General features: G+C 41.2%; 1 protein-coding gene across 1 annotated transcript in view; it reads left to right on the top strand.

Moving 5' to 3' along the window:
- The first annotated feature begins 2,714 nt into the window (after positions 1-2,714).
- TSPAN13 (tetraspanin 13) overlaps positions 2,715-25,557 on the top strand; it is a 31,059-nt gene continuing 8,216 nt past the window's right edge. The window contains exons 1-4 of the mRNA XM_082398595.1: positions 2,715-2,998; positions 22,285-22,452; positions 23,427-23,507; positions 24,371-24,484. Of these exons, the coding sequence (XP_082254721.1) occupies positions 2,936-2,998; positions 22,285-22,452; positions 23,427-23,507; positions 24,371-24,484 (426 nt within the window). The 5' untranslated portion in view covers positions 2,715-2,935. The remainder of the gene's footprint in view (positions 2,999-22,284; positions 22,453-23,426; positions 23,508-24,370; positions 24,485-25,557) is intronic.

Below are 25,557 nucleotides of genomic sequence, written 5' to 3'. Positions count from 1 at the left end.
TTGGCAGCCACTGCTTTGGATTAGGTAAAGACCCAGATTGCTTCATCTTTCCTGTCCTAATCTGTTTTCAGCCACTGTCATACCTGAGGATGTTTGTGCCCATTGAGATAGCTGGGGAGGGAGCACTCTTGCCTGACCACAGCCTATAGAGCTTCAAATCCTTGTACTATGTGAAGGCCCATGGGTTAGAGTTGGTACGTAGTTGTACACTCACTCTGTGGCTTTTGATCCTTGGATTATAAACTGTCACACTAGACATACACCCACATTTAAAGATGGTTAAATGATCGGCTAGTTTCTCTTTATCCCTCTCTATGGCAGTCTTCTTTCTATAGCTAATCCAAAAGAGATAAAAGCACTGGGCTTTTTCTTCCTAAGAATGTCTTATTACTTCTTGGATTTTAGTTCCTTTAGATGTCTTTGGTTCCTCAGTTCCATGAGAGGTTTTTTTTTTTTTTAATTGAGGTGAAATTGATATATAACATTTCATACATTTCTGGTGTACAACGTTATAATTCTACATCCACATACACCACAAAGTGATCATCACCAAAAGTCTCATTATCATCCATCATCATACAATTGATCCTCTTCACTCACTTTGCCTACCTCCCCACCCCTTTCCTCCCTGGTAACCACCAATCTATTCTTTGTATCTGTGAATTTGTTTTTTGTTTGTTCATTTGTTTTGTTTTCTGATAGGTTTTTTGTTTTTTGTTTTTTTTTTTAAACTATGATTCTGTAGCTTTTCTAGCTCATTCTTGTTGGGGTGGGAGCAAATGGTCTTTTGCAAATTTCTACATCCAAATTCTAAGGTGGAATCCCGCTATGTTCACTTGTTTTGTTTTCCAATTTGCAGTACTTTCTTGGTTTTCTCTCTTAAAGGCCGCAACTCCTAATACAACCCTCCTACAACTTTAGCTCTTGCCTGGTTTCCGTAACTGCTCCCTTAAATTGCCCCCCAGACTTAAGGGGAATTATAATAACTACCTGCTCTTGCTAGCTCTGAGCTGCTTCACTATCCTTTGTTGGCTTCACTATCCTTTGTTGGCTTCCTTTAACCTTGTCCATATTTTTCAAAACAGTCCCTTTATTAAACTCTTCTCAGTCATTTAAATGAGCCACCTCCTTCCTGCTGGGCCCCTGACTGATAGGGGACATTCCTATGAGAAAAAGTAAGAAATTCAACCCACAGGCAGATAGTAGAGTGTATTATGAAGAAAGCAAATAAAGAATTGTCACAGTTGGTTGAGTTATGTTGAAGTGGTACTAACGTTGGTGACATCCAGAAATGAGAAGAGGAAGAATAGATTTCCCCCCTAATTCTTCTTCTTTAATAAGCCTCTGGCTTCTCAAATGGAAAGCTGAGCCACAAAGTTTTATTTGGGTTTGAGGGTCATTTTCCAGATTAAAATTAAAAAAAAAAAAAAAAAAAAGGAACTCATTTGGGTGTATACAAAAGGTTAATGTGGAATACCAAGGCTAAAGAATTAATGTGGCTTTCTTGGTGAAGTTGGGTCTGGGAAGGTAAAGAGAGATTAGGAGAGGAAGCAGACAATTCCAAGAAGACAAATTATTTTTATCAGCTAAAATATTTTATTTAATATACACAGTATCATTTGCTATCACATAACTTACTCAGCATGAACCCTTAGGTTTCATATAAGTACCTGAATATTTCTCTCTAAGAACCTTTTTTGGCAGAAGGCACCATGAAATAACCAAACCTTTATTGGCTTAGCTTAGTGCTTGGAACACAGCAGGTTTTCAAAAACTGTTAGATATATTAATACTAGCTGACATATATTAAGGACTAGCTGAGTCCTTACACTGTGCCAGGCGCTCTGCAAAGAGCGCTTGACATACTGTTAATATCCTAATTTTTAGGTGAGGAATCTGAGGATACATGAAACATTTCTATAGTAGACACTCAAAGTGATAATGAATTGACGGAGGTGGAGACTGTGTCATTTAAAATTTTTCACAGTTATCTGTGGGGAAAGAACCCTCAGCTTATTGAAATGCAGGATTGGAAGACAAAAAACCCTCTTGATTTTCTTTTGCATGCATGATAAAGTTTATCAGCATTTTTGCAAATCCCTGTAGGATACATCTGACCTGACAAGAGTCACAATTATGGGCCATATACCTTACCTATTTTCTGAGAAAAGCAGAGATTTCATCTCTCCGTTTATTCTTTCACTTATTTTCTTCCTTTCATTTTCCCCCACTTCATTCTTTCTTTTAAATCGTTCACGTTTATTCATTTATTGCTTCATTCCTTCCTTTTTTCCTTCATTCAAACAAGGCCAGGTGCTTAATTTTAAAATCTCATTCAAAATGGTGCCACGTCACCCGCTGGGGCCAAGAACCGAGAGGTGCTGTCATCTTTCTCCCTGCCAGCGTGGATCTCCGTGGAGTCCCGCCCTCTTCTCCTCACCTGCTCCCCAGGAACCCGCGGCGAGGTCGCTGCCACACACTCTGGCCTCAGGCACTCTCCCTCAAGGCCTCCGCCCCTTCCCCCTCTCCCAGGGGCCGCCCCGCCCCGCCCCTCCCCTCCCCTCCCCTCCCCTCCCCTCCCCTCCCCTCCCCTCCCCTCCCCTCCCCTCCCTGATCCCAGCTAGCTGAGCGCATTTATTTGCATATTTCTACCTTTGTTCCCCGCCGGCGGCCAATCAGCGCGCGGGGCGAGGCGGGGGGTCTGGGCGGGGCTCGGGCTCGTGCTTCAGCAGCTGCGGCCGCAGGTTCCAGAGCGGGTAGGAGCCGCCGCGGGCGTGCCGCTCACTGCAGTCCCTGCCCAAGCCCCGGGCTCCCCCCCGCGTCCCCGCTGCTGCGCCGCCTCGGCCAGGCCCCGAAAGCAAGGACAAAGAGGCTGCCTGGAGGCTCCGCCGGAGCCAGACTTTACCTGCAGTTGCCGGAAACCGCAGGCTCCAAGATGGTTTGCGGGGGCTTCGCGTGTTCCAAGAACTGCCTGTGCGCGCTCAACCTACTCTACACCGTGAGTATCCCGAGCCCGTTCCTCCCAGCCTGGGGGCTTTGCACCTGCTCGGGTGCCCTGTGACTTCCCTGTCTGTCCAATGACTCGCTCACTTCATCCCGCACCCCCTTTCTGTCTTCCCACGCTCTGGCCTCCCCCGCCCGGCCTCGCCATCCGTCCCCGCCGGGGACCAGGAGCCGGCGACTGTCGCAGTCTCTTCCTTTCATTGTGAAGCCGCCGTCTTTCTGGCTCACTGGCCGCGTCTCTTCCCCATTGCTCTACCCCGCCCCCTCACCCACCGCCTTGTTTTTCAGTTATTTGACCAGACATCTCCACTTTCCCATCCTTATCCCTTCTGCAACTCGCTCTTGGCTCCCAAACCCATCTGGGGCGGATTTGGAGGCGGGAGCCGCCTCTGGTTTGAGGACAGTTTTGCAAAAATAGCGTGATCTGAAACTGACAAGGCGGCATATGGATGGTGTGCGTCGTGTTTAGCTCTACGTGCGCCTGTGATTTTAATTGAGGCCGCCGAGTAGGTTCACAGGATATCCGCAGCTTCCGAAGTTTGTTTCGTGCTTACATAAAGGAATGTCTTTTTGCGGGGAGCGGGAGTTGGGGGAGGGGGAGTTTTGCTTATACCTGATGCTTTTTCCATGTATCTCCCCTCTTATCAATATCCTAAATCCATTTTAAGCTAAATTCTCCAGTAAATAAGCGAGCCTCCACCCAGGTTGTTTCTTTCCCTGCCAACCAGCTCGGGCTTTTTAGTTTTAACCCTGCAGTGTATGTTTATAATTTTTGAGGGGCAATTCGGGGTGAACCGGAGGATGGGAGAGTAGATTGCCATTTACCGATTGCCTACCGCGTCCCAGATTTTACATACACTTTCCTTTTTCTGACAATCATCCGAGGCAAGGGGCATTGTCTAAATTTTATACGTAAGATAATAGACCGAAAAGGGCTTTAATAACTTTACATAGTTGATAGTTGGCGAGTCAAGAAGTGGAACCCAGGCTGTGGGATCCAGATCTTTCCACAGGCTTCTTTACCATGCGGAAGAAACTTCATCTTCTGTCATCATCCCTCCATCATAGTCTTGCTCCCTTCTATAAATACACCTGGGTTTGTTTTGCAGCACCCACCCTGAAAACGAACCCAGCTCCTGTGCATTAGCAGAGAGGTAGGCCATCTGTGCAAGCTTAGGTTACGTCCTTGGAGTGCAGAGTCTGCCTGTGGTCCCCAGCAGGAGGGAGAGGCTGGGTCCTTTTAGCATTACTGTTCCATTGTATGTGAACATGGTTGCAAAGCTTTGAAAGCAAGACATAAACCTGTAAAAAGTATGTCTTTCTGACTAGTTAGTAGGAATCTAATCAACATGTCACTAATCCTAGATTTGGGAAAAATTCTAGACCACCTGGTGATTCAGGTCCTTGTAATCGGAGATCCATGTCAAGTTTCAGATCAGAATTCACCTTTGTCTCACCTGAACATGCCTATCACATTGATTATTTATTAAGTAAAAGCTGACCAATTCTGCAGGTATTTTCTTTTATTAGCATGAATGGCCTGTTTAGAACTTCACATTCCCCATTTTATGCTCTGAATTCTGCCCCTCCCCCTCATGATTTAGTTACCTGTTTGCCAGACGTTTAACCTTATAGTATCTGCTTACACACAGTAGAATGTCTGCGTTGCATACTTACGTCACTGAGGAGGTCTATATAGATTAATATGCCGTATATATTCTTTTTTCTAAAGGCAAGTTATTTTAAAATCTGGTTCTGTTGCTTTTGAGATATGTCATTTCTACTTGTATCTCTTGTGTATCCGGAAAGCAAAGAGAAAGGTAATTCTGAAGGAGCATATTATATAAGACTTTTATATCTGTTCTAAATTATTGACCTTCAGAGTGTATTCTATTGATTTTAGTAGCTCTGTAGTGAAAATTAATTGGAAATTCACAGGACCATAAAGATGGTTGGCCCTTTTAAATCTAAACCTTTTTATTTATTTTTTAAAATTTATTTATTTATTTATTTTTGGCTGTGTTTGGTCTTCGTTGCTGCGCATGGGCTTTCTCTAGTTGCGGCGAGCGGGGGCTACTCTTTGTGCGGTGCGCGGGCTTCTCATTGCGGTGGCTTCTCTTGTTGCAGAGCACGGGCTCTAGGCGTGTGGGCTTCAGTAGTTGTGGCTCGCGGGCTCCAGAGTGCAGGCTCAGTAGTTGTGGCACACAGGCTTAGTTGCTCGGGACCAGGGCTCGAACACGTGTCCCCTGCATTGGCAGGCGGATTCTTAACCACTGCACCACCAGGGAAGCCCTAAGGCTTTTTAGAAAAAGGATATTTCTTAAAATGAATTAGTGTCTACTGCTTATACATTGTGAACAAGTTTAGATGGGTTCAGCAGTTTAAACTGGAAATGAATGAAAGGTAAACGTTGAACCAGGTCTTAAATAGATGCTGAAAATGTGCCATTGCTATTATTTAGATTCTGTATCTTCCCTGGTTTCACCTCAACATTTTAAGATGGGAAATGTGAAGTGATTGGGGGCAAGGTTAAGGCTGAAGACTTGGGAGACATTTCTTTTTAAGGCATGAATAGGAGGACCCTTTATAGGTTCCAGTCCCATCTGGGTCACTGCCTCCGAAATAAGCTCAAAGTTGTGGGATTGAATCTGAGATTATTTCTAAAAGTGTTAGTAAAGCCAGGATTGCATACGGGTGTGGCAGGTGTAAAGGCCATGGTCTGCTCTGAGTCATCACTCTTGCCTTGAAGCATTTTCTTGAGGAACTTAGGGCAGCCTAACTGTCCACATGCTCAGGTGGCCTGCTTATGACCTTGAGATTAGGGCAGAATTCGTGACCAGTCCAGAAAGCATGTCATTAAAATACGCTGGATGGAACATCCGCCCAAACTTGTCATGGAATTTTGATCACTAGCCAAAGGCGTGGCTGATTTTTGTTGTTGTTTATGGTTTGGTTGTTTTAATTAATAGAATCCCTAGTAATGAACAACTTTACATTAGTGTAGTGAATATCAACAGTTTATAGATACGGGAGGAAAGGGAGAAGCTACGGTTTCTTCATGCACTTTCATGGTGTTATAGAAAAGAGAGTGACTTGCTCTAGAACTTCCTACATTTATAGAAACTGAATGTTTCTTCACTCAACAAATATTTATTGAGTGTCTACTGTGTGCAAGGCACTGTTCTCAGTCTGGGAATACAGCAGTGAACCAAACTGGGCTTTGAAATCAACATGCCTTATGAAGCCTCTTTTTCATTCACTATCTTCTCTACATATGATCTCAAGAGCTTTCTTCAGTCAATAAACATTTGCTTACTGTGTGCATTCTGCTGAGAACTGTGGGAAATAATAAACACATACAAAGGCAAGTACCTCCTCTGTGAAGACAGGATCTAGTTGGGATTTATGGAGTGGAAAAATTAATGCTATATAAGGGAAGGACTGACTTTAGGTGCCACAAAATTTAGGACTAGGGTAGATCTTTGTGGGTTGGAGAAGAAGGTATGATTGAATTGGGGAAGCGTGGAAATAGCTTGGTCTTTTTGATACTGTTCAGGATATAAACACAAGTGAAAACTGCTTTGGGAAAACAGTCTATTTTATTTTTAATCGTTGATTTTAAAATAATTTTGATTGAAATTATTTTGACAAAAAGTGAAAAATAACTTTAATTATTCCTAGTGATTCGTGGGGAATTTTAGGAGGTATGAAATAAGTGTTATATTAAAATATGTAACATTTTGAGGGGGCTTTCCTGGTGGCGCTGTTGTTGAGAGTCTGCCTGCCAATGAAGGGGACACGGGTTCGAGCCCTGGTTTGGGAAGATCCCACATGCCGCGGAGCAACTAGGCCCGTGAGCCACAATTACTGAGCCTGCGCGTCTGGAGCCTGTGCTCTGCAACAAGAGAGGCCGCGACAGTGAGAGGCCCGCGCACCGCGATGAAGAGTGGCCCCCGCTTGCCACAACTAGAGAAAGCCCTCGCACAGAAACGAAGACCCAACACAGCCATAAATAAATAAATAAATAATTTAAAATATGTAACATTTTGAATATGTCTCCTTGTGCTTCTTAAGCAGAGAAGAAAAGACTTCTAGGAATCGGCTGCTGTTTATATGTATGTGTGTGTGTGTGTGTGTGTGTGTGTGTGTGTGTGTGTATGAATAGTTTTAATTAAGAACGTAAGGAACAGAAAATAACTCATGGTCTTTAAATAAGGGTCATTTCAGAAGTTTCAGTTTTGTTTCTTAGTCTATATTTATTCTTCTAAAATCTAAGTTTGTTTCTGTTGATTTTTTGCAATATTTTTTCTATATCTTGGGTTGCTTTGGGGAAAAAATCTCCATGCAGTCAAAAATTATACCAATTTACATTCATTCTAAGGCATATGTTTATTTGCGTTTTAGGTATCTCTGAAATTGAGGTTGTCTTAAAATAGGTAAAACATAGCAGATTAAAAAAAAAAAAAAAAAAAAAAATATATATATATATATATATATATATCTGTACAGTCTATGGAGAGAAAAACAGCTGGGTTTCGGAAGGAAACCTAAATTTGAATACCAACTTTACAACTTGCTTGGAATTTAACCTTGGGCAAAGGTCTCCATCTGAGTTTCAGTTTTTTCATTTATAAACTGGTGATGATATTTTTCATTCTTCCCTTGTGGAGTTGTTAGGATAAAAGGAGAGAATGTGGATAAATGCTTTGGATGTGCTATAGAAAAAAGAGCAAGTTGTTACAGCTTCGTGGAAAAAGTTGAATTATTTTAAATTTCTGAATTACAAACCTGTATGTTACAATGGAAAGGTTTTCAAGCTACTGGGATTTCTAACACTTACAGGCTGGTGTTAACTCAAGCAGGCCCTACGGGGTCAAGAGTTCATACCCTCAAAACAGTAATATTAATCTTTCAGTTGTAAGAAAAAAATGACTGAGGTATGGTGAGTATAAGTTTGGAACGATTTTCCTGTACATTTTTTAAAGTCCTATTCTGGTCATTAGAGGGCTGGAAAAGTATAATTTTGTTCAGTTTCTACTCCAAAATAAATGAAAAACACTAATACTTCAGCCAAAGAAAAAAATCTGCTTATTGTAATTGCCTTCAAATTATTGTATTTGACATTTTTCAAAATTCTGATCATTATTTTTCAAATTATTCTTATTTAATATTTTAATGTGTGGTTAGGCTTATGTTATTTCTCGGCCCTTGTTCAAACTACTGAGTGAATTTAAAATATTTAAGTGGTTGCTGAATGTTTACTTGGATTTTGAATTTAAAATGATTCACTGTTTACAGAACCTGGAATTTCCACACGATGCTGTTGAGCTGGTGTTCATAGTCGGCCTTTGTGCTAAATACGTTTGTGAAATTTCCCAACTTTTGATTTTAAAACAGTTACCGAAATGTGCTATTTATGCCATTTCTTACTTGAAATGAGGTTATTTTCTTTCACAAAGTTTAACAACATAATTGAGAGGCTTTTACAAAGAAAGAAAATTTATTAGGGGAATAATTGTATTTCAGCCTACATTTGAAAAGTGAGATTTGAACATCTCAGTGGTTTAATTTGCATACAGTTTTAGGTAGGTTAAAAGTGGGCCATCATCACCTCAAACACATATGAATTACTAGTGAAGACAGGCTAGGTTTAGTTCGTCTTCCTTCTTATCACATTTCACCTGAATTGTTCCTCCATATTATCTTATCACTGTAAAATGGATAATGCACTTGTAATAGTGGATGAAAACTCAGAGAATAAACCCAAATTCCTTAGCATGCCATTCAAGATCTTTCACCATCCGCTCTTCCCGTGTGCATCTCTTCGTATATTTCAGCCACAGAGGGTTCCCCAGACATTTTACCCTTTGTTGCCTGTCTTTGCTGATCCTCTGCTCTTGACCTCTAATACCTTGCTCTGTCTTTGTAAAACTACTCAAATAAAGCCTCCCGTTTCTTAAGTCAGAAAGAATTGTTTCCTTAAATTTTCACTTGGGAATCAATCTTACTACTTGAGTGCCACCCCAGACTAATTCAATCAGGATTCAGAGAGAGGGAGGAGACATGTGATTTTTTGGTTAAAAAAACCCTTTTTAAAATCTTCCTAGCTAATTCTAAATTACAGTGAGGGCTGAGAGTCAGTGTTGTAAGACTTTATATTATTAGTCTAATTTATTATTATTAGTCTAATATAAACATATTGTTAAGACGAACCAAATAAATTTTCTTTTATTCATTCCAATAATATTAATTAAGCAACAGCAGCAGTGAACAAAAGAAACCAAAAGTTCCTGCCTTCATGGATCTTACGTTTGGGGGGGAAGGTAGATGATAAGCAAATAAGCAAATAAGTTATACATCATGTTAGAAGGTAAAATGCTATGGAGAAAAATGGAGTAAGAAGGCTGAAGCACAGTGGGGCATTGGGGGGTGTAAGGGAGGATAAGGGCATATTTTTATATGTGGTGGTCGGGATTAGCCTTCTCGGTAAGACAGCAGTGGAACAAAAACTTGAAGGAGATGACGGACAGACATCTGGAAAACGTCAGTGGAGGGAACGGCCTTTGAGAAGATCCTGAAGGAGTATTTCTGATTTATGCAAGGGACAGAGAGGACTCCTGTGGCTGGGACAGAGTGAGCAAGGGGTGGGTGGAGTGGTTGGAAATGAGTCAGAGAGTTTCTGGGACCCAGATTGAAGGAGTTGAACTTTTACACCAAGGGAAATGGGGAGCCATTGGTGGCTTTGGGACTGATTTTCATTTAAAAGTTTGTCTGGCTCCTGAATTGAGAATAGATTATAGATGGCAAAAGTAGAAACAGTGAGATCACCTGTAAGGGTACTGCAGTAATTGAAGCAAAGATGATGGAGGTTTGGACCAATATTATAGCAATGGAAGTAAGAGAAATAGTCAGATTTTGGGTGTATTTTGAAGGTGGTGCCAACATAATTTCCTCATGGATGAGAATGGGATGTGAGAGAGACCAGTCACAGATTACTTGTGATTTATGGCCTAAACAACTGGCTTGCTGAATCTGCTATTAACAGGAATGGGGAGACTGTGGGTGGACCAGGCTTTGGAAGGAAAATAAGAGGTTCAGTATTAGATGTGATGCCAATCAGATACCCAAGTGGAGATGTCAGATGGCAGGTAGTCTAATAACAGTGGAGTTCAGGGGAGAGGAATAGCTGGAGGTTGAAATTCAGGGAGCCATCAATGTAGAGAGTGGTATTTAGAATTGCTACTAGATGAAATCAACCAGTTGGTGAGGATAGGTAGAGAAGGGCAGTGATCTGTGAACTGAACCAAGGACACTCTTATAGTAACAGTTTTCGGAGACAAGGAGGAGCCAGCCAAGGAGCCTGAGAAGGAATGGCCGGTCAGATAGGAGGAAAACCTGATAGAGGCGGGTGTCTTAGAAGCCAAATGCACATCATTTTAAGGAGGCAGAGTTGAACATCTGTGTCAACTGCTGCTAAGTAAGATGAGGACTAAGACATGATTCTTAGGTTGATCAATGAAGAAGTCACTGAAAAAAGCAATTACCCTTTTATTTTGTCTTATGATAGACTATATGTCCCTCAACAGTAACGACCGTGTCCCAATCACTCCGGCTTTCCTGAATGCCCAGCACAGCCTTGCCATATGGTTGGCATTTAGTTGATTGAATGAAGGCGGCAGTGCAGGGCTGTTTCACCCATAATTCCACTTCCTGTCTCCCAAAACTGCTCCGAAGAAGGAAGATGTAGGGTGGGGTTGAAACTTTGTTGGCAGCTGTGAGTGCTACCTCAAACTAGTTATCCTTGGAAAATGGCAAGTCAGGATGCCTTATTTTGATTCTCTTTACATAATTTCTTCCCAGCAGATATTATATATTATGTATTCTGTGCCTTGTAAGTATAAAGCAATCTGCTTGGCACCAAGGAGAACATAGAGAAGAAAACTATGTGACAACAGCACATCAGCCTTCCTCGTATCATTTGAGGAATGAAAATGAGACGAAGAACTGCGGTCTTGGCTTCAACACTAAATGTCTGGGTATTTAGCAATATCCAGATTATTTACAGAATTTTCAAATTTCCGTCCAGGTATTTGGTATCAAAGAAACACATGCTTGATAATCACTGAATTGTTCTTCAATTTTTCACATTAGGCAGAAGTTCAGAGGGAGAGTTCAGTGTCAAGTGTAATTACTCTTATGACATGGAGAGGTCTGGGGCCTTAGTTTTTAATGTATCGGTGGATGCTGTATTACATTTTCGTGGTATAGTCCTTTTAAATCTTATTACTGTTTTAAGATTCTTACCCTCCACTATCATCACGTCTTCTCTCTTGCTTTAGTGCTGACAAAACATTTTTGAATGATTTAACTGCAGAATCGCATCCAGTTTTTTCAAAGGTTCTACGTTCCTCTTTCGTCCTCAAAGCAATTCACTTACCCTGGTAGAATTTGGATGCTCAAAAAATGTAGCTGCTCTAGAAATGATTCAGGTCTCTCTTTGCATGTTGTTTCTGCAATGTGGTGGATATTTGGTGAAAGAATGAAACTCTCTTTTATAGGTTATATAGAGAAAGAATAATCTGGGACACCATTAGGCTGGATTTCTTCACCCCAAATATTGATTAGGTTAGGGAATAAGCATTTGCCTATCCCTAAAGCATAATGAACAAGATCATGAGCTCTTTCAGTCTGCAGTGTATTTGGAGTACCTCTCCTGTACCGGGCACTTAGCCACATGCTAGGAATATCAGGTCGACATGTGCTTTGACTGTATGGCACTCAAAGTGTAGAGGGCTCATTAGAAGAATTCAAAGTATGACTGGAGGTGGGGAATAGTGGCTAATGAGTTACCTCGAGAGGTAAGCCAGGCCCTTCACATTCTTGGATTTGTCAGCCTGGTGTTTGGACTTTATTCTGAGATTAGGAACAAAAGATAGCCGGCATGGGAATGACCTGATCTATTGGCTTTAAATTAAAGACCATCAAAGACTACCATATTAGGCATAGAGTCCAGCTGCTGGTAATAGAAACCCAGCTACTGCTGCTTCAAATAGTAAGCTCTGTTATTTTCACGTAGCAAGATGTCTAGAAGTAGGTAATCTAGAGAAGGTACACAATGCAAGCATGTTATCAAGGTCCCAGTTATCCTGCCCTACCATCCTTGGTATGTGACTTTCTTCTTTGTCACCCAATTACATCTGCAACTCTAGGCATTAGGATTTGTTCCCTGCTGGAAGAAGGATAACGCTGTAAAATGCTTTTCCTCATAAAGCTCTGTGTGTGTGTGTGTGTGTGTGTGTGTGTGTGTGTGTGTGTGTGTGTGTGTGTTAGAATAGTTCTATTGGGGTATTAATGACATACAATAAGCTGCACATATTTAAAGTATAAATTTGATAAAGTTGTGACACATATATACACCTGTGAACCCATCATTGCATTCACGACCTTGAACATATCAACCCCCAAAGTTTCCTTATCCTCCTTTGTAATCCCTCTCTCCTGCCACATAACCTTTGCTCCCAATTTGCAGGCAACCACTGACCTGCTCAGCAGTAAAATTGAGGCTAGAGTTCAATTTGGTAAGCCTGGGGAGGGTGTTTGCAGGAGGGAGATGGCCTAGGACATTTCTCTGGCTCATTGAGTCCCTTCTCGTTTGGTCCTTACAGTAAAAAGTTTCAGGTAGGTCTTTTAGGCTAAAAGGGAGTGCTCATATTTTGTAAAAGCCCATTGACAAGGTGAAGGATATAGAGTTAGTCTAGGTGGGGAAGGTGGTCACAGTGGGGAAGGTAGACAGGGTCACTGCAAGTTTGCAAGTATTAAAAATGTTACGATAAACACTTGCAAGATGAAGCTTGCATTAACCAGAATTCTTTATAAGTTATAAATGAACTTAAAAGAATGTGTTGGCGAGATAACACAAACTCTTAGAAGGATATAATTGGGAGATTCAATAGTTGGATCACCAAGTATGGCTGGATCAAGGGGCTCAGAAAAGGTCAGAACTCTCTTGCTCCTTCTATCCACTTCTCAGCCCAGCTTGCCTCTGCGTAGATTCTTTTTGAGGCCAGAACTTTCCATGTGCAAGATGGCCACTGGCAGAATCAATTTTAATTGTCCTTATGGCTTGCTATACCAGAGGAACCCTTTTTTTCCTCTTTCAATATTCCTGTATGATCATATGGGACATACTAATTAACCCTGTTGGTTTATGGACCCAACCCATGAACCAATCACTGTGGGTAGGAGGATGAGCAACCATGATTGCTGCTGGCAGTGGTTGGAGGGGGCCAGTGAGACACTATGATTACGGGTTTTATAAGAAATGTATGTGCTGGGTTGTAAAAACACCGTATGTCCCCTACAGAGATCATTTGTCCTCTGAGTAGGAATTTGAATCTTCTATTCCTAATTCTAGAATGTTCTAGCAACTCCATCATTTGAAAGGCCTACTGTAGTGGTTTAATGCTTCAACACCTACTTAAGCTAGATTGTAAAGAACATTATGCACAACATTTTTTTTCTTTCTTCCGGAGTGGCATTGCGTGTTATTGATCCAAAAAGTGCATAAATACATGTTTATTAGTTTTAAATAATTTTATTTGCTGGAGTGATCTCAAAGATAAAGACTGTTCATCCTGACTAGGATTTCTTGCTCCCCTACTCCAGGCAATGCACTGTGTGCTTGTATATGAATGTCGGCATATGTGACAAATTTTCTAGGTCGGGTAAAAGAAAAATAAGCGCAAAATGAATAAGCAAGGATTTGGTAGTTAACTAATAGCAAAGTCGTATGAGTGAGGACCTTATTGTTCGTTTATACATGACTGTGCAACCAGATCTCATAGGGAGTCAGTCAAGGAGACGCTAATCAAAGCTATATCAACCTGGCTACGAAGCAAGAGCTACAGTTTCTTATGCTTTATAATATTGTCTTTACTATTATATCTCGATGTTAAAAATTACTTAACTATGTTGCTAGGCACTATGATATGGTCCTACAGGAAGAAAAAAATGCACCAAACAGAAAGGTTGCCACAGTTCTGCCTCTGTCATTGGGCACGTCATTTTGCTACTCTGATTTATCACCTATAAAATGAAGGGACTCGGTTAAGGTCACTGGCCAGATAGTTTTGTGCTGCTAGTGCCCTCCTTCATCAGAATCGATGGGACTTCCCTGGCAGTCCAGTGGTTAAGAATCCGCCTTCCAATGCAGGGGATGCGGGTTCGATCCCTGGTCGGGGAACTAAGATCCCTCATGCCGCGGGGCAACTAAGCCCGCGCACCGCAACTACTGAGCCCACGAGCCTAAACTAGAGAGAAGCCAGGGTGCCGCAATGAAAGATCCCGTGCAACTAAGACCCGATGCACCCCAAAATAAAAATAAATAAATTTTTTTTAAAAAAAGAATCTATCCATGTGCGCACTAGTAGTTTTGCCACCACCTCCTTTTTTAAGGGTTTGCTTGGGGAAGCAATACCAGTTGTAGACACTTTTATAATCTTGCCTTGGCGTGGCTTTTCATTTTAGCCTTTGTACTCTCTCTTTTAAAAGCTCTTTTTTGTATGATTCACTTTTCTTTGTTTTAATGAGAAAACAGGAAAGGTTGGCGCTTCCTGTTCATAAAAAACATCGCTATCAACAAGTTAACAGATCCATAATTTGTTTTTATCAGCCTTCTGTCTCCCAAAGGAAGGAAACTATTTGTCACAGGTCTAAATTTACTTTCTATTACCATTGGTCTCATAAGGAAACTGTTGTTATTATTAAACAAAAAATTCATGCAGTTCCTTTGTCTACCAGGTTCTAGTGACAAGCAGGCTTTTTAATTATACAGTTAGAATTTTATTGGAATCCATAATTTTTGTATCACTCATTTGGAAGATTTCACATAATCCCATTCTCTTCAAAATTACAAACCAACCATAACATACAATTACCACTATTCAGAAATGAATTGCTTCATTATTATCTTTAAAAGGCTCCTTCTTAGTAAAAGTTAAAGAAACACTGATAATCACATCTAATTAGAGGCATATCATAAAACATTAGGTGTTGTTTCTAATTTAAAAAGTTAATTATGAGTACTTGGGGATTTTTGTTACAGTGTGTTAGAGACAGCAGTCACACCCAAAAACATTTATGTTGTTTTCAATTTTGCTCTATTAAAAAAACCAAACAGGGCTTCCCTGGTGGCGCAGTGGTTAAGAATCCACCTGCCAATACAGGGGACACGGGTTCGAGCCCTGGTCCGGGAAGATCCCACATGCCGCGGAGCAGCTAAGTCTGTGCACCACGACTACTGAGCCTGCGCTCTAGAGCCTGTGAGCCACAACTACTGAGCCCACGTGCCACAACTACTGAAGCCCGCGCGCCTAGAGCCCATGCTCCGCAACAAGAGAAGCCACTGCAATGAGCAACCCGCGCACCGCAACGAAGAGTAGCCCCTGCTCACCGCAACTAGAGAAAGCCTGCATGCAGCAACGAAGACCCAACGCAGCCATAAATAAATAAATGTTTAAAAAAAACCCCAAAAACAAAAAAAACCAAACATATTTTGGGGGTTTATTAGAAAATTGAGTCACTTAAGTAAGTTTATGTTTGGACAGTTTCTCTGTTGTGGTAATAAATGCAAAATTTGTTTTTGATTGGACCGTTAAATCATGTTCTCTTCTACATTACAAATGAGAATGTGTATTTAGGAGTCGGGTACCAGAAGGAGGTGATAGGGTGGTGTCAAGATGCACACGTGAGTCTACCCAAGTGTGACAGACCTAGAGCTTCACTTTCTGTTATAAACAAGTGGAGAGTCAGTGAATTACTGCCTACTGTCTTCAGGTCTCTACCACCTTCATTTGAAAGCCTTCCTTTTTCTTAAGTGGGTGCAAATTGTAGGGGAGAATGTGGACAGTACCTGGAGATGCACAGTTGGGAATTAATGTGAAATATTTGAGAGACAAATGAGAATATCTTGATGCGAATAGCCATGTTTAGGGAATTGTGGGAACAAAGGCTGGGTGAGGCAAGTTGGACAAATTTACAGAGGAAAGCAAAGCGGAAGAATTTAGTATTGGTGTTCCAGTAAGAAAAGGGTTGTTACATTTTCAGGCTACTTGTAACTTGGAAATGCTTTATATGCACAGAAAGTAATATGGTGTACTCATGTGATCCCAACAGCCTGATTTCACAAATGCCAGTGTTTTGCTATGTCTCTTTTTAAGAGCTTCAAAGTTATAGTACAGCTAAAGGGCCCCTCTCCGTTCCCTTTCCCAATCCGCACCAGAAGTATTGTACTCACTATCCTAAAATCAACATACATCATTTCTATGCATGTTTATATATGACAATTTGATCTGGTAATCAACCACAGAGAATATATAGTTGTTTTTTTTTTTAATAATTAATTTATTTTTGGCTGCGTTGGGTCTTCGTTGCCGCGTGCGGGCTTTCTCTAGCTGCGGCGAGCGGGGGCTACTCTTGATTGCGGTGTGCGGGCTTCTCACTGCGGTGGCTTCCCTTGTTGCGGAGCATGGGCTCTAGTTGCACGGGCTTCAGTAGTCGTGGCTCGCGGGCTCTAGAGCGCAGCCTCAGTAGTTGTGGCGCACGGGCTCTAGAGCGCAGGCTCAGTAGTTGTGGTGCATGGGCTTAGTTGCACTGTGGCATGTGGGATCTTCCCGGACCAGAGTTCGAACCCATGTCCCCTGCGTTGGCAGGTGGATTTTTAACCACTGCACCACCAGGGAAGTCCCTCAGCTAAATATTTAAATAAAATGTTAAGTCTTTTTCAATATTTTAAAGTACGAGTAGCAGGAAGGACTCAGTTACGTGGGTAACTCAGTTGCCCAAGTTCTATGGTAGGATGAGTAATACTCTTCTCCCACCAAAGGTTCACATCCTCATCCTTAGAACCTGTGAATATGTGACCTTATATAGCAAAAGGGGCTTTGAAGATGTGATTAAATTAAGCATCTTGAGATGGGCGATTATTCTGGGTTACCTGGGGGCCCTATATAATCATAAAGGTCTGTATAAGAGGGTTGTAGGTGGCTTATACTCAGAGAAAGTGATGTGCTTAGAGAAGGAGGTTGCAGTCTGAGAAATTTGAAGATACAACACAGCTGCCTTTGAAGATGGAGAAAGGGGATATACTGGCCAAGGAGTGCAAGTGGCTTCTAGAGGCTAGAAAAGGCAAAGAAATGGATTCTCCCCTAGAGCTTCCAGAAGGAATGAAGTCTTACTGACACTGTTATTTTAGCTTGGAGGACCCGTGTTGGACTTCTGACCTCCAGAATTACAAGAGAGTACTTTTGTGGTGTTTTAAGCCACTAAGCTTGTGCTAATTTGTTAAAACGACAATAAGAAAGTGATATACCCTCTCAAATGTTTTTTTTTTTTTTAAATCAACTCCCTACCACTGTGGTTCTGTTGTCATTCCTGAGTTTGTGGCACATGGTTAGTACTTTTTTTTTTTTTTTTTTTTTAATTTTATAGCTACTTTATTTATTTATTTATTTTTGGCTGTGTTGGGTCTTCAGTTCGTGCGAGGGCTTTCTCTAGTTGCGGCAAGCGGGGGCCACTCTTCATCGCGGTGCGCGGGCCTCTCACTATCGCGGCCTCTCTTGTTGCGGAGCACAGGCTCCAGACGCACAGGCTCAGTAGTTGTGGCTCACGGGCCCAGCTGCTCCATGGCATGTGGGATCTTCCCAGACCAGGGCTCGAACCCGTGTCCCCTGCATTAGCAGGCAGATTCTCAACCACTGCGCCACCAGGGAAGCCCTCTCAAATGTTTTTGAAGGAGAGGTGCCTAGTATCAGTGATGGGGATAAACTAAAACTATATTAGAGACACAGCAGAGCTAACTTGGTGAGGAATACTCTTGAGAGAGAGGTACATAGAAGGGTGTAGCCTTTTTCTTCCCCTACCTAGAAAAAAAAAAATCAGAGCAAAGATACTTGTGAATGTTCTAGATAATGTTTTCAATAACAGCATAAAGCCTAGTCTGGAAGCTAGAACTTCTCATAGAAGTGATAAAGTGCCCTACCCCCTTTTTAGTTATAGACATTATTTTTCAAAGGGGGAAGGATTCTCATTATTAATAAGCCTGTAAGTTGGGTAGCTGAGAGAGCAGAGAGCAGTTTTCTCCTTTTGTTGAAATGCTGCTGTTCTAAATAAAGGATTTGGTTTGCTGGGAGGGTACTGACAAGGGATACCTGAATAATTCACTCCAGCTATATGGTAAGGATTGCGCTGATGGTAAAATATCAGGCAGCCTTCTGTAACATGCATTCCTGACTTGTTCATCTGCGAATGCGAGGACTGTTTTGTGTGGGCTGCTGTGACAGATTACCACAAACATGGTGCCTTAAAAACAGCAGAAAGCTATTCTAACAGTTCACGAGGCCAGAAGTTCACCATCAAGTCGTTGACACAATTGCACTCCCTCTGAAGGCCCTAGGGGAGAATCTGTTCCTTGCCTCCTTGCCACTTTGCCTCTTCTGTCTTCTGCCGGCTGCCAGCATTCCTTGCCTTGTGGTCACATCACCCTCTGCCTCTGTCTTTATATTTCTGTTTTCTCTCTCTGTCTCTACTCTCCCTCTGCCTCTCTCGTAAGGATACTTTTTTTTAAAATTTAATTTAATTAATTTATTTATTTAGTTAGTTATGGCTGTGTTGGATCTTCGTTTCTGTGCGAGGGCTTCCCCCAGTTGCGGCAAGCGGGGGCCACTCTTCATCGCGGTGCGCGGACCTCTCACTATCACGGCCTCTCTTGTTGCGGAGCACAGGCTCCAGACGCGCAGGCTCAGTAATTGTGGCTCATGGGCCCATCCACTCCGCGGCATGCGGGATCCTCCCAGACCAGGGCTCGAACCCGTGTCCCCTGCACTGGCAGGCAGACTCTCAACCACTGCGCCACCAGGGAAGCCCTCGTAAGGATACTTTTGATGACACTTAGAGGCCGCCTGATAATCCAGGATAAGCTTGTCCCTTTTAGACCCTTAACTGAGTCACAGCTTTTGCCATGGGATACAGCATTCATTCTTTTGCTGTATACGGTAATATTCAGTTGCGGTCATTTTCAGCCTCCTATGTGTTCTGTTATGGTTCCTTTGCAGTCTTTGATGTGTCCTGTTTATCTGGATATTTTTGATTATTGTTCTCTACTCTGACCCACTTTGTAAAAATCTCTGACATAGCAATGATTTGTCCCATTGTAGTTTTTCATTCTCTCCTACATTGAATTCTAGAATGAAAGTCAGCAAGCTGCAGCCCATGGGCCACATCCATTCCATTGCCTATTATTGTACAGCCTGCCAACTAAGAATGGTTTTACATTTTTAAATGGTTGAAAAAAAAAAATCAAAGGAACATATTGTGTTCCACATGAAAATTATATGAATTTAAATTTCAGTATTTAGGGGTATCTTGTCTCTGGCTTCCATGTGTAGTGGGCACTAACCATTTGTTGATGAATATTTAACTCGTGGTAAGAATTTCATTAATGTTGTTAAGGATTTGGTATAATTCCCAAAGGATTCTTTAAAACTATGGATTAGAAGAATTTTATGTGTCGTATTATTCACGCTTCTGATCTTTTTGGCCTTAAGACTCAAAGAAATATAGAGTAAATGTCCTGCCCCTGAATTTAATTAAGTTAGTAAATAGGCATCACACCCAGGACTTGAAGCTGGCAAGTGCTGGTTAATTTTATATGTCACCTTGGCTGGGCTGCGATGCCAAGATGCTTTTTCAAGCATCAGTCTAGATGTTGCTCTGAAGGTATTTTTTAGTTGTGATTAACATTTATACTCAGTTGAGTTTAAGTAATTATGGGCCTCGTGTACGATATGAAATATGAAAGCATTAAGAACAAAGACTGCGTTTCCTAAAGGAGAAGGAATTCTGTCTCAAGACTGCATCGCTGAAATCGTTTCAGAATTTCCAACCTGTCATCCCGTCCTACACATTCTGGACTTGGTGGACCCCACAAGTACATCAGCCAGTTCCTTCAAATAAATCTCCTCTCTCTCTCTTACTCTCTCTCAATATATATCCTGTTGGCTCTGTTTCTCTGGAGAACCCTGACCGATACAGCAAGTTACTCTGATGTGTTGAGACTGTGGACCATCTTCAGTGTTTGTTGAGTATGCTAAGCCTTGCCCTCTCCCCTCACTGAGGTGAGGCCCCTCCAGCATTATCTTCCTCTCCTGCCTTGACACCTCCTTCAGGCTTCTGCCTTTTACACCTCGTGAAAGGAAATGTGTTGTATTCGGGTATAACAAAGTCAGAAATAAGCTCATTTGTGATGGGCCCAAGGACTTTTTCTCAATCCAAGATTGTTTGAAGTTGTGAGAAGACTGTGAGTTGATAAAAATGAGACAGAAGCAGATGGATCTGCTGAGAAGAAGCAGTTGAGAAAATGAGGAGAACTAATTTCTGGGTAGCAGTATTTGTGAGAAGTTTATCCTCTTCTTCTCCCTCTAAAAAGAAAAACTTCCTCTGTGTACTAATTCAATTGGAGAACATCAAGTCCATATAACTCCATAACTTGTTCCTATCATGCTACAGATAGTTGCTTTCATTCTCAAGTTTTGCTGCTTTACAATAAATGGATAAAAATACAAATAGCTGCTGTATTTGTCCATATTTAGCCATTTTACTTGTATGTCTATACATATAAGAAGTTTTACATACCAAGGCATTTAAAAATTGTGTCTGATAAACAATGACTACACTTATAAAAAATTATACATTTGAGTAAAGAACCATTTGAGTGAGTGATGATTTAGTTTGTATCTCAAAACAAAGTTTATTAGGCCTTGGAGTGGTGCTAGAAAGTTTATTTTACATACTTTGATTCCTCCCAACAAGGTATTAAGCTGTCAACTTGCTCCAGGAAATGGTTGACTCTTGATTGACTTGAAGATACTGTCTCTTTCCTGTTCCACCCTCCACCCCGCGCCCCCCATACCTATTTAAGCTGTATCTTCTATCAGTTGATTATAATCTTTAATATGGCATGCTATTTAAGTGTTATTTTAAAGAAGTAACTGTAACTTTGAGTTTTACAGGTAATGACTGATTGAGGCATGTGTTTTACCTCTTACACTTGATTTTGTTTTATAAGAATATAAATTAAATGATTGGCATGTAAAATAATTTCTTCTTGCTCAGAATGCCATTTTTGCTCTAAGTAGCTAAAATCTCTTATACTCTTTTCATCCTAAAAGTTTTAATAGTCTCTCTCTATATTTGAATTCTCACAGAATAGCCAATGATATCTAAAGCAATTGATTTTGTCAACAATACTGTGAGATATTTTGACTGTTCCAAAGGCGAGGTTCTGTGATAGGTTCTGGGGATAAAGAGAAGTGAAAAGATGGGGTCTCTAAGTTGCTCAGAGACTCCTAGGAGAGACAGGCTTGGAAACAGAATGCTAGTGTTGAAGGGAACAGTGGAACCATATTTGAAGAACAGAGATTGCTCAGAGAATGGAGAGATGAATTTAGTTTATTGGGGACTAGGAAGGTACCACAGAGAAGGTTACAGTCTGGGGCTTTGAAGGAAAGATATGTGATTTCCACGTGAAGAAACCAGTATGTCGGACTGAGATGTGTTGGTGTCTAAAAGTTTTACATACGCTATTATTTCAAAAGCTTAAGTAGAAATCGTTTAGGTTTCGTAAGCCAGACGGCCTCTGAGGATCCATAATAATTTTATAGATTATTGTTTGTTTTTTAAAAGCATGGCCAAGGATTAATATAACTTGTTAAGACAATACTATCTGTGAGATCATGTGTGTATTCTAGTATTGAGTGTTAGCAATCATTTGTAAGATACTAAGTAGGTGCCTGAAAAATGTTCTTTTTTTTTAAAGTTTCTTTAATTAATTAATTAATTTATATTTATTTTTGGCTGTGTTGGGTCTTCGTTTCTGCGCGAGGGCTTTCTCTAGTTGCGGCAAGCGGGGGCCACTCTTCATCGCGGTGCGCGGGCCTCTCACTATTGCGGCCCCTCCCGTTGCGGAGCACAGGCTCCAGACGCGCAGGCTCAGTAGTTGTGGCTCACGGGCCTAGTTGCTCCGCGGCATGTGGGATCTTCCCAGACCAGGGCTCGAACCCATGTCCCCTGCATTGGCAGGCAGATTCCCAACCACTGCGCCACCAGGGAAGCCCTGAAAAATGTTCTTGATATTAATACATAAATTGACGCTTTTCCCTTCTTTCTTCTCCCTCCCCCTCCCTCCGCCCCTCCCCCCATCACTGCCCTTTGTGGTTGTTTTTGCAGTTGGTTAGTCTGCTGCTAATTGGAATTGCAGCGTGGGGCATCGGCTTCGGGCTGATTTCCAGTCTCCGGGTGGTTGGTGTGGTCATCGCAGTGGGCATCTTCTTGTTCCTGATTGCACTAGTGGGGCTGATCGGAGCCGTGAAACACCATCAGGTGTTGCTTTTTTTTGTATCCTTTTTTACAGGTGGGATTTATACCCCACTTGGGTTTGCTCTTATCTTATTGATTACTCCTGTGATAACTACAACTAATTTAAAATTACCGTAAGGAAATTAATTGCCAGACAGCAACTCCTGGCAAGCATTATGTGTATTTGTCCAACCAACATTAGGAACATTTCTTAGGGTTAAGTTATTGTATGTTTACATATTCTCTCTCCTTTTCACATCATGACGAATGTATTCTGCAAGTTCAGTATCATTCTATTTATGTGTTGCAAATTCAGAGTTACATTGAACTGATTCAGTGACTTCTAGGTCCTTTCCAAGTCATTAATATTTGGTTGAGAATTTCACAATGATTTTTTTTTAAGAGTTGATATTAAGAAAGCTTACATACATTTAGCTCTACTTATTTCCTGTTTTATCTATGTAAGAATTTTTATTTTAATCTAAATGAAATTATAATAGATCAGCTTTTATTTATTTTTAATAATTTATTGAAGTATAGTTGATTTACAATGTTGTGTTTAATTTCTGCTGTATAGCAAAGTGACTCAGTTATACATATATATTCTTTTCATATTCTTTTCTATTATGGTTTATCACAGGATATTGAATATAGTTCCCTGTGGTATACAGTAGGATCTTGTTGTTTATCCATCCTATGTATAAGAGTTTGCATCTGCTAATCCCAAACTCCCAATCCATCCCTCCCCACTCCCCTCCCCCTTGGCAACCACAAGTCTTTTCTCTATAATAGATCAGCATTTAAATAATAATTGTTGTTAGTATTTTTCTGTATAATTATATCTACAGTGTATCATCAAAATAAAAATTACGTGTATTCTTCTTGCACTTTCTCTAAGTGCCATTTGTTCTGTTTTCTGGGTGACCTCCTTCTAGTGAGTTGTGAAGTTGGCAGTACCTCTGTTTTATGTTATTTTAAGAATTTCCAGAAATAGCCTTAACTTTGATTCTCAGTACATGATTATTCTCTTACTTGTATTTATTGTCCAGTTTTCCGTATCATGTGCTTGCTTAGCCCTGAACCAGGAGCAACAGGTAAGCAAAGACTTTTTTTCTTTCTACTTTATTATACCACATAGTACATGTAGGAAGAAAGGGGGAGGAATGATTGGAATATAATATAATTTCTTCCTGTTCAGAATGCCATTTCGCTCTACATAGCTGAAGTCTTTTGTTCCTCATTGCCTTAGTGGAGCTGCTTAGAGCCCTAAAACACCACATGTTGCTATTTTCTGCATCCTTGAAGTAGGATTTTGCCCTCACTGGGTAAAAAGTGCTCCTGCTAATGGATGTTCACCCAGTCTTTCCCTACTATTATGCAATGAAACATTGGCTCCAGAATGTTTGTGGTTTCATTCTGGCAATTATTCTCTTCAAACTCTAATTTGTTTGAAGAATATGGGTCTCTCTTTTGGGGCAATGGAAAATTTGTCTTGCTACACTCTGAAAACTAGGCCTTTGACCTAAGTGCTTCTTTTAAATCACATGTGAACGTGAAGACTTTTTATTCTTGGGATAGAAATCATGCCTTCTTTTTGTTGCAGATTGAAGTGTAACCCTTTGAAAAGTTTTGATGCTCTTATAAAGAGTATTATATTAGGTGCACTCAGTTTTAAGAGTTGCAGGCTCCAGCTTTATACATTTTATGCAGGGATGACACTTTTTTTTTAAGATTTTTTTGTGATGTGGACCATTTTTCAAGTCTTTATTGAATTTGTTAAAATATTGCTTCTGTTTTATGTTTTGTTTTTTTGGCCACGAGGCATGTGGGACCTTAGCTCCCCGACCAGGGATTGAACCTGCACCCCCTGCCTTGGAAGGCGAAGTCTTAACCACTGGACCACCAGGGAAGTCCCAGGGATGACACATTTTAATGTATGTTTAAATGTGTTTTCTAGGGTCAGCTTTTGGAAGTTGGTTGGAACAATACAGCAAGTGCTCGAAATGACATCCAGAGAAATTTAAACTGCTGTGGGTTCCGAAGCTTTAGCCCAAATGACACCTGTCTGGCTGTAAGTACAAAGTATACAATGTTTTTTGGAGATGTATTGCATACAGGTGAATAATGGTTAACATGGAAGAAGTGGACTTTCTGATGGTGAATTGTACTTTTAAAGTGTTTTTTATATACCAGCATTACATTCCGTGTACACTATTGTATCAATTGTCTGTTCTCAAATATCCATCCTGAGGATACTGAATATTCCAGGGCCCAGCCAGGCACGGATGCTTTTGGTTCTTTGCCCCTAATTCCTTCCCAGTCAAATCCTCCTAGAACAAGTTGTGAAAGAGAAGTAACAGCAGATCAGCAAGTAAATGTCTTGGTTTGGAAGGCTATCAGGGTGGTAGGAGGAGAGTGGTCTGTACTAAATTGGGCTTCTCAACCAGCTAAACATCCCCAGGGTGGAGGACACAAGGAACCACCCTCTTTCCTCTCTCCCTTCTTCCGCATCACAACTTCATGCCCTTTCTCTCTGGGAGCTGAGCTAGCGATAGATCAATTAGAGCCATCCTATTGCCCCAGGCCAGACCACTGACCTCCCAAGTCCAACCCAATCCCATATGGCGATTGACTTGGAGCTTGGAGCTTGGCTCTCCTGGGAAGTTTATATGTGTTTATATTTTGGGGAAGCTCCTATTACCCCCTCGCTGAGCCCTGAGCTGGACATCCCTGCGTTGTGTCCTCTTTTGTGGGTTATTAGTTTTCTATTGCTATACAATACATTATCACAATTTTAGTGGTTAAAACAACACCCGTTTATTGTCTTAGTTTCCCTAAGTCAGGAGCCTGCGTATAGCTTAGCTAGGTCCTCTGCTCATCAGGATCTCACCAGAATGAAGTCAAGGTATTGGCCAGGGCTACAATCTCATCTCAGGTTTGGGGTCTTCTACCAAGCTATTGTTGGTCGAATTCAGCTTCTGGTGGTTGTAGGACTGAAGTCCCATTTTCTTTCTGGTTTCTCTAAGTTCCTAGATGCTGGTCAGCTCTTAACTATACAGACATCTCACAACATGGCATCAAAGTCAGCGTGAGAATCTCTTCATTTTATTAAGACAGTGTCTTATGTAGTGCAACATAAACATG

The sequence above is a fragment of the Balaenoptera borealis genome, assembly GCF_965194805.1.
Source record: "Balaenoptera borealis genome assembly, chromosome: 7".
Taxonomy (NCBI): Eukaryota; Metazoa; Chordata; class Mammalia; order Artiodactyla; family Balaenopteridae; genus Balaenoptera; species Balaenoptera borealis.
The sequence above is the reverse complement of the archived record's forward strand: the minus strand, read 5'-3'. Positions and strand labels throughout refer to the sequence as shown.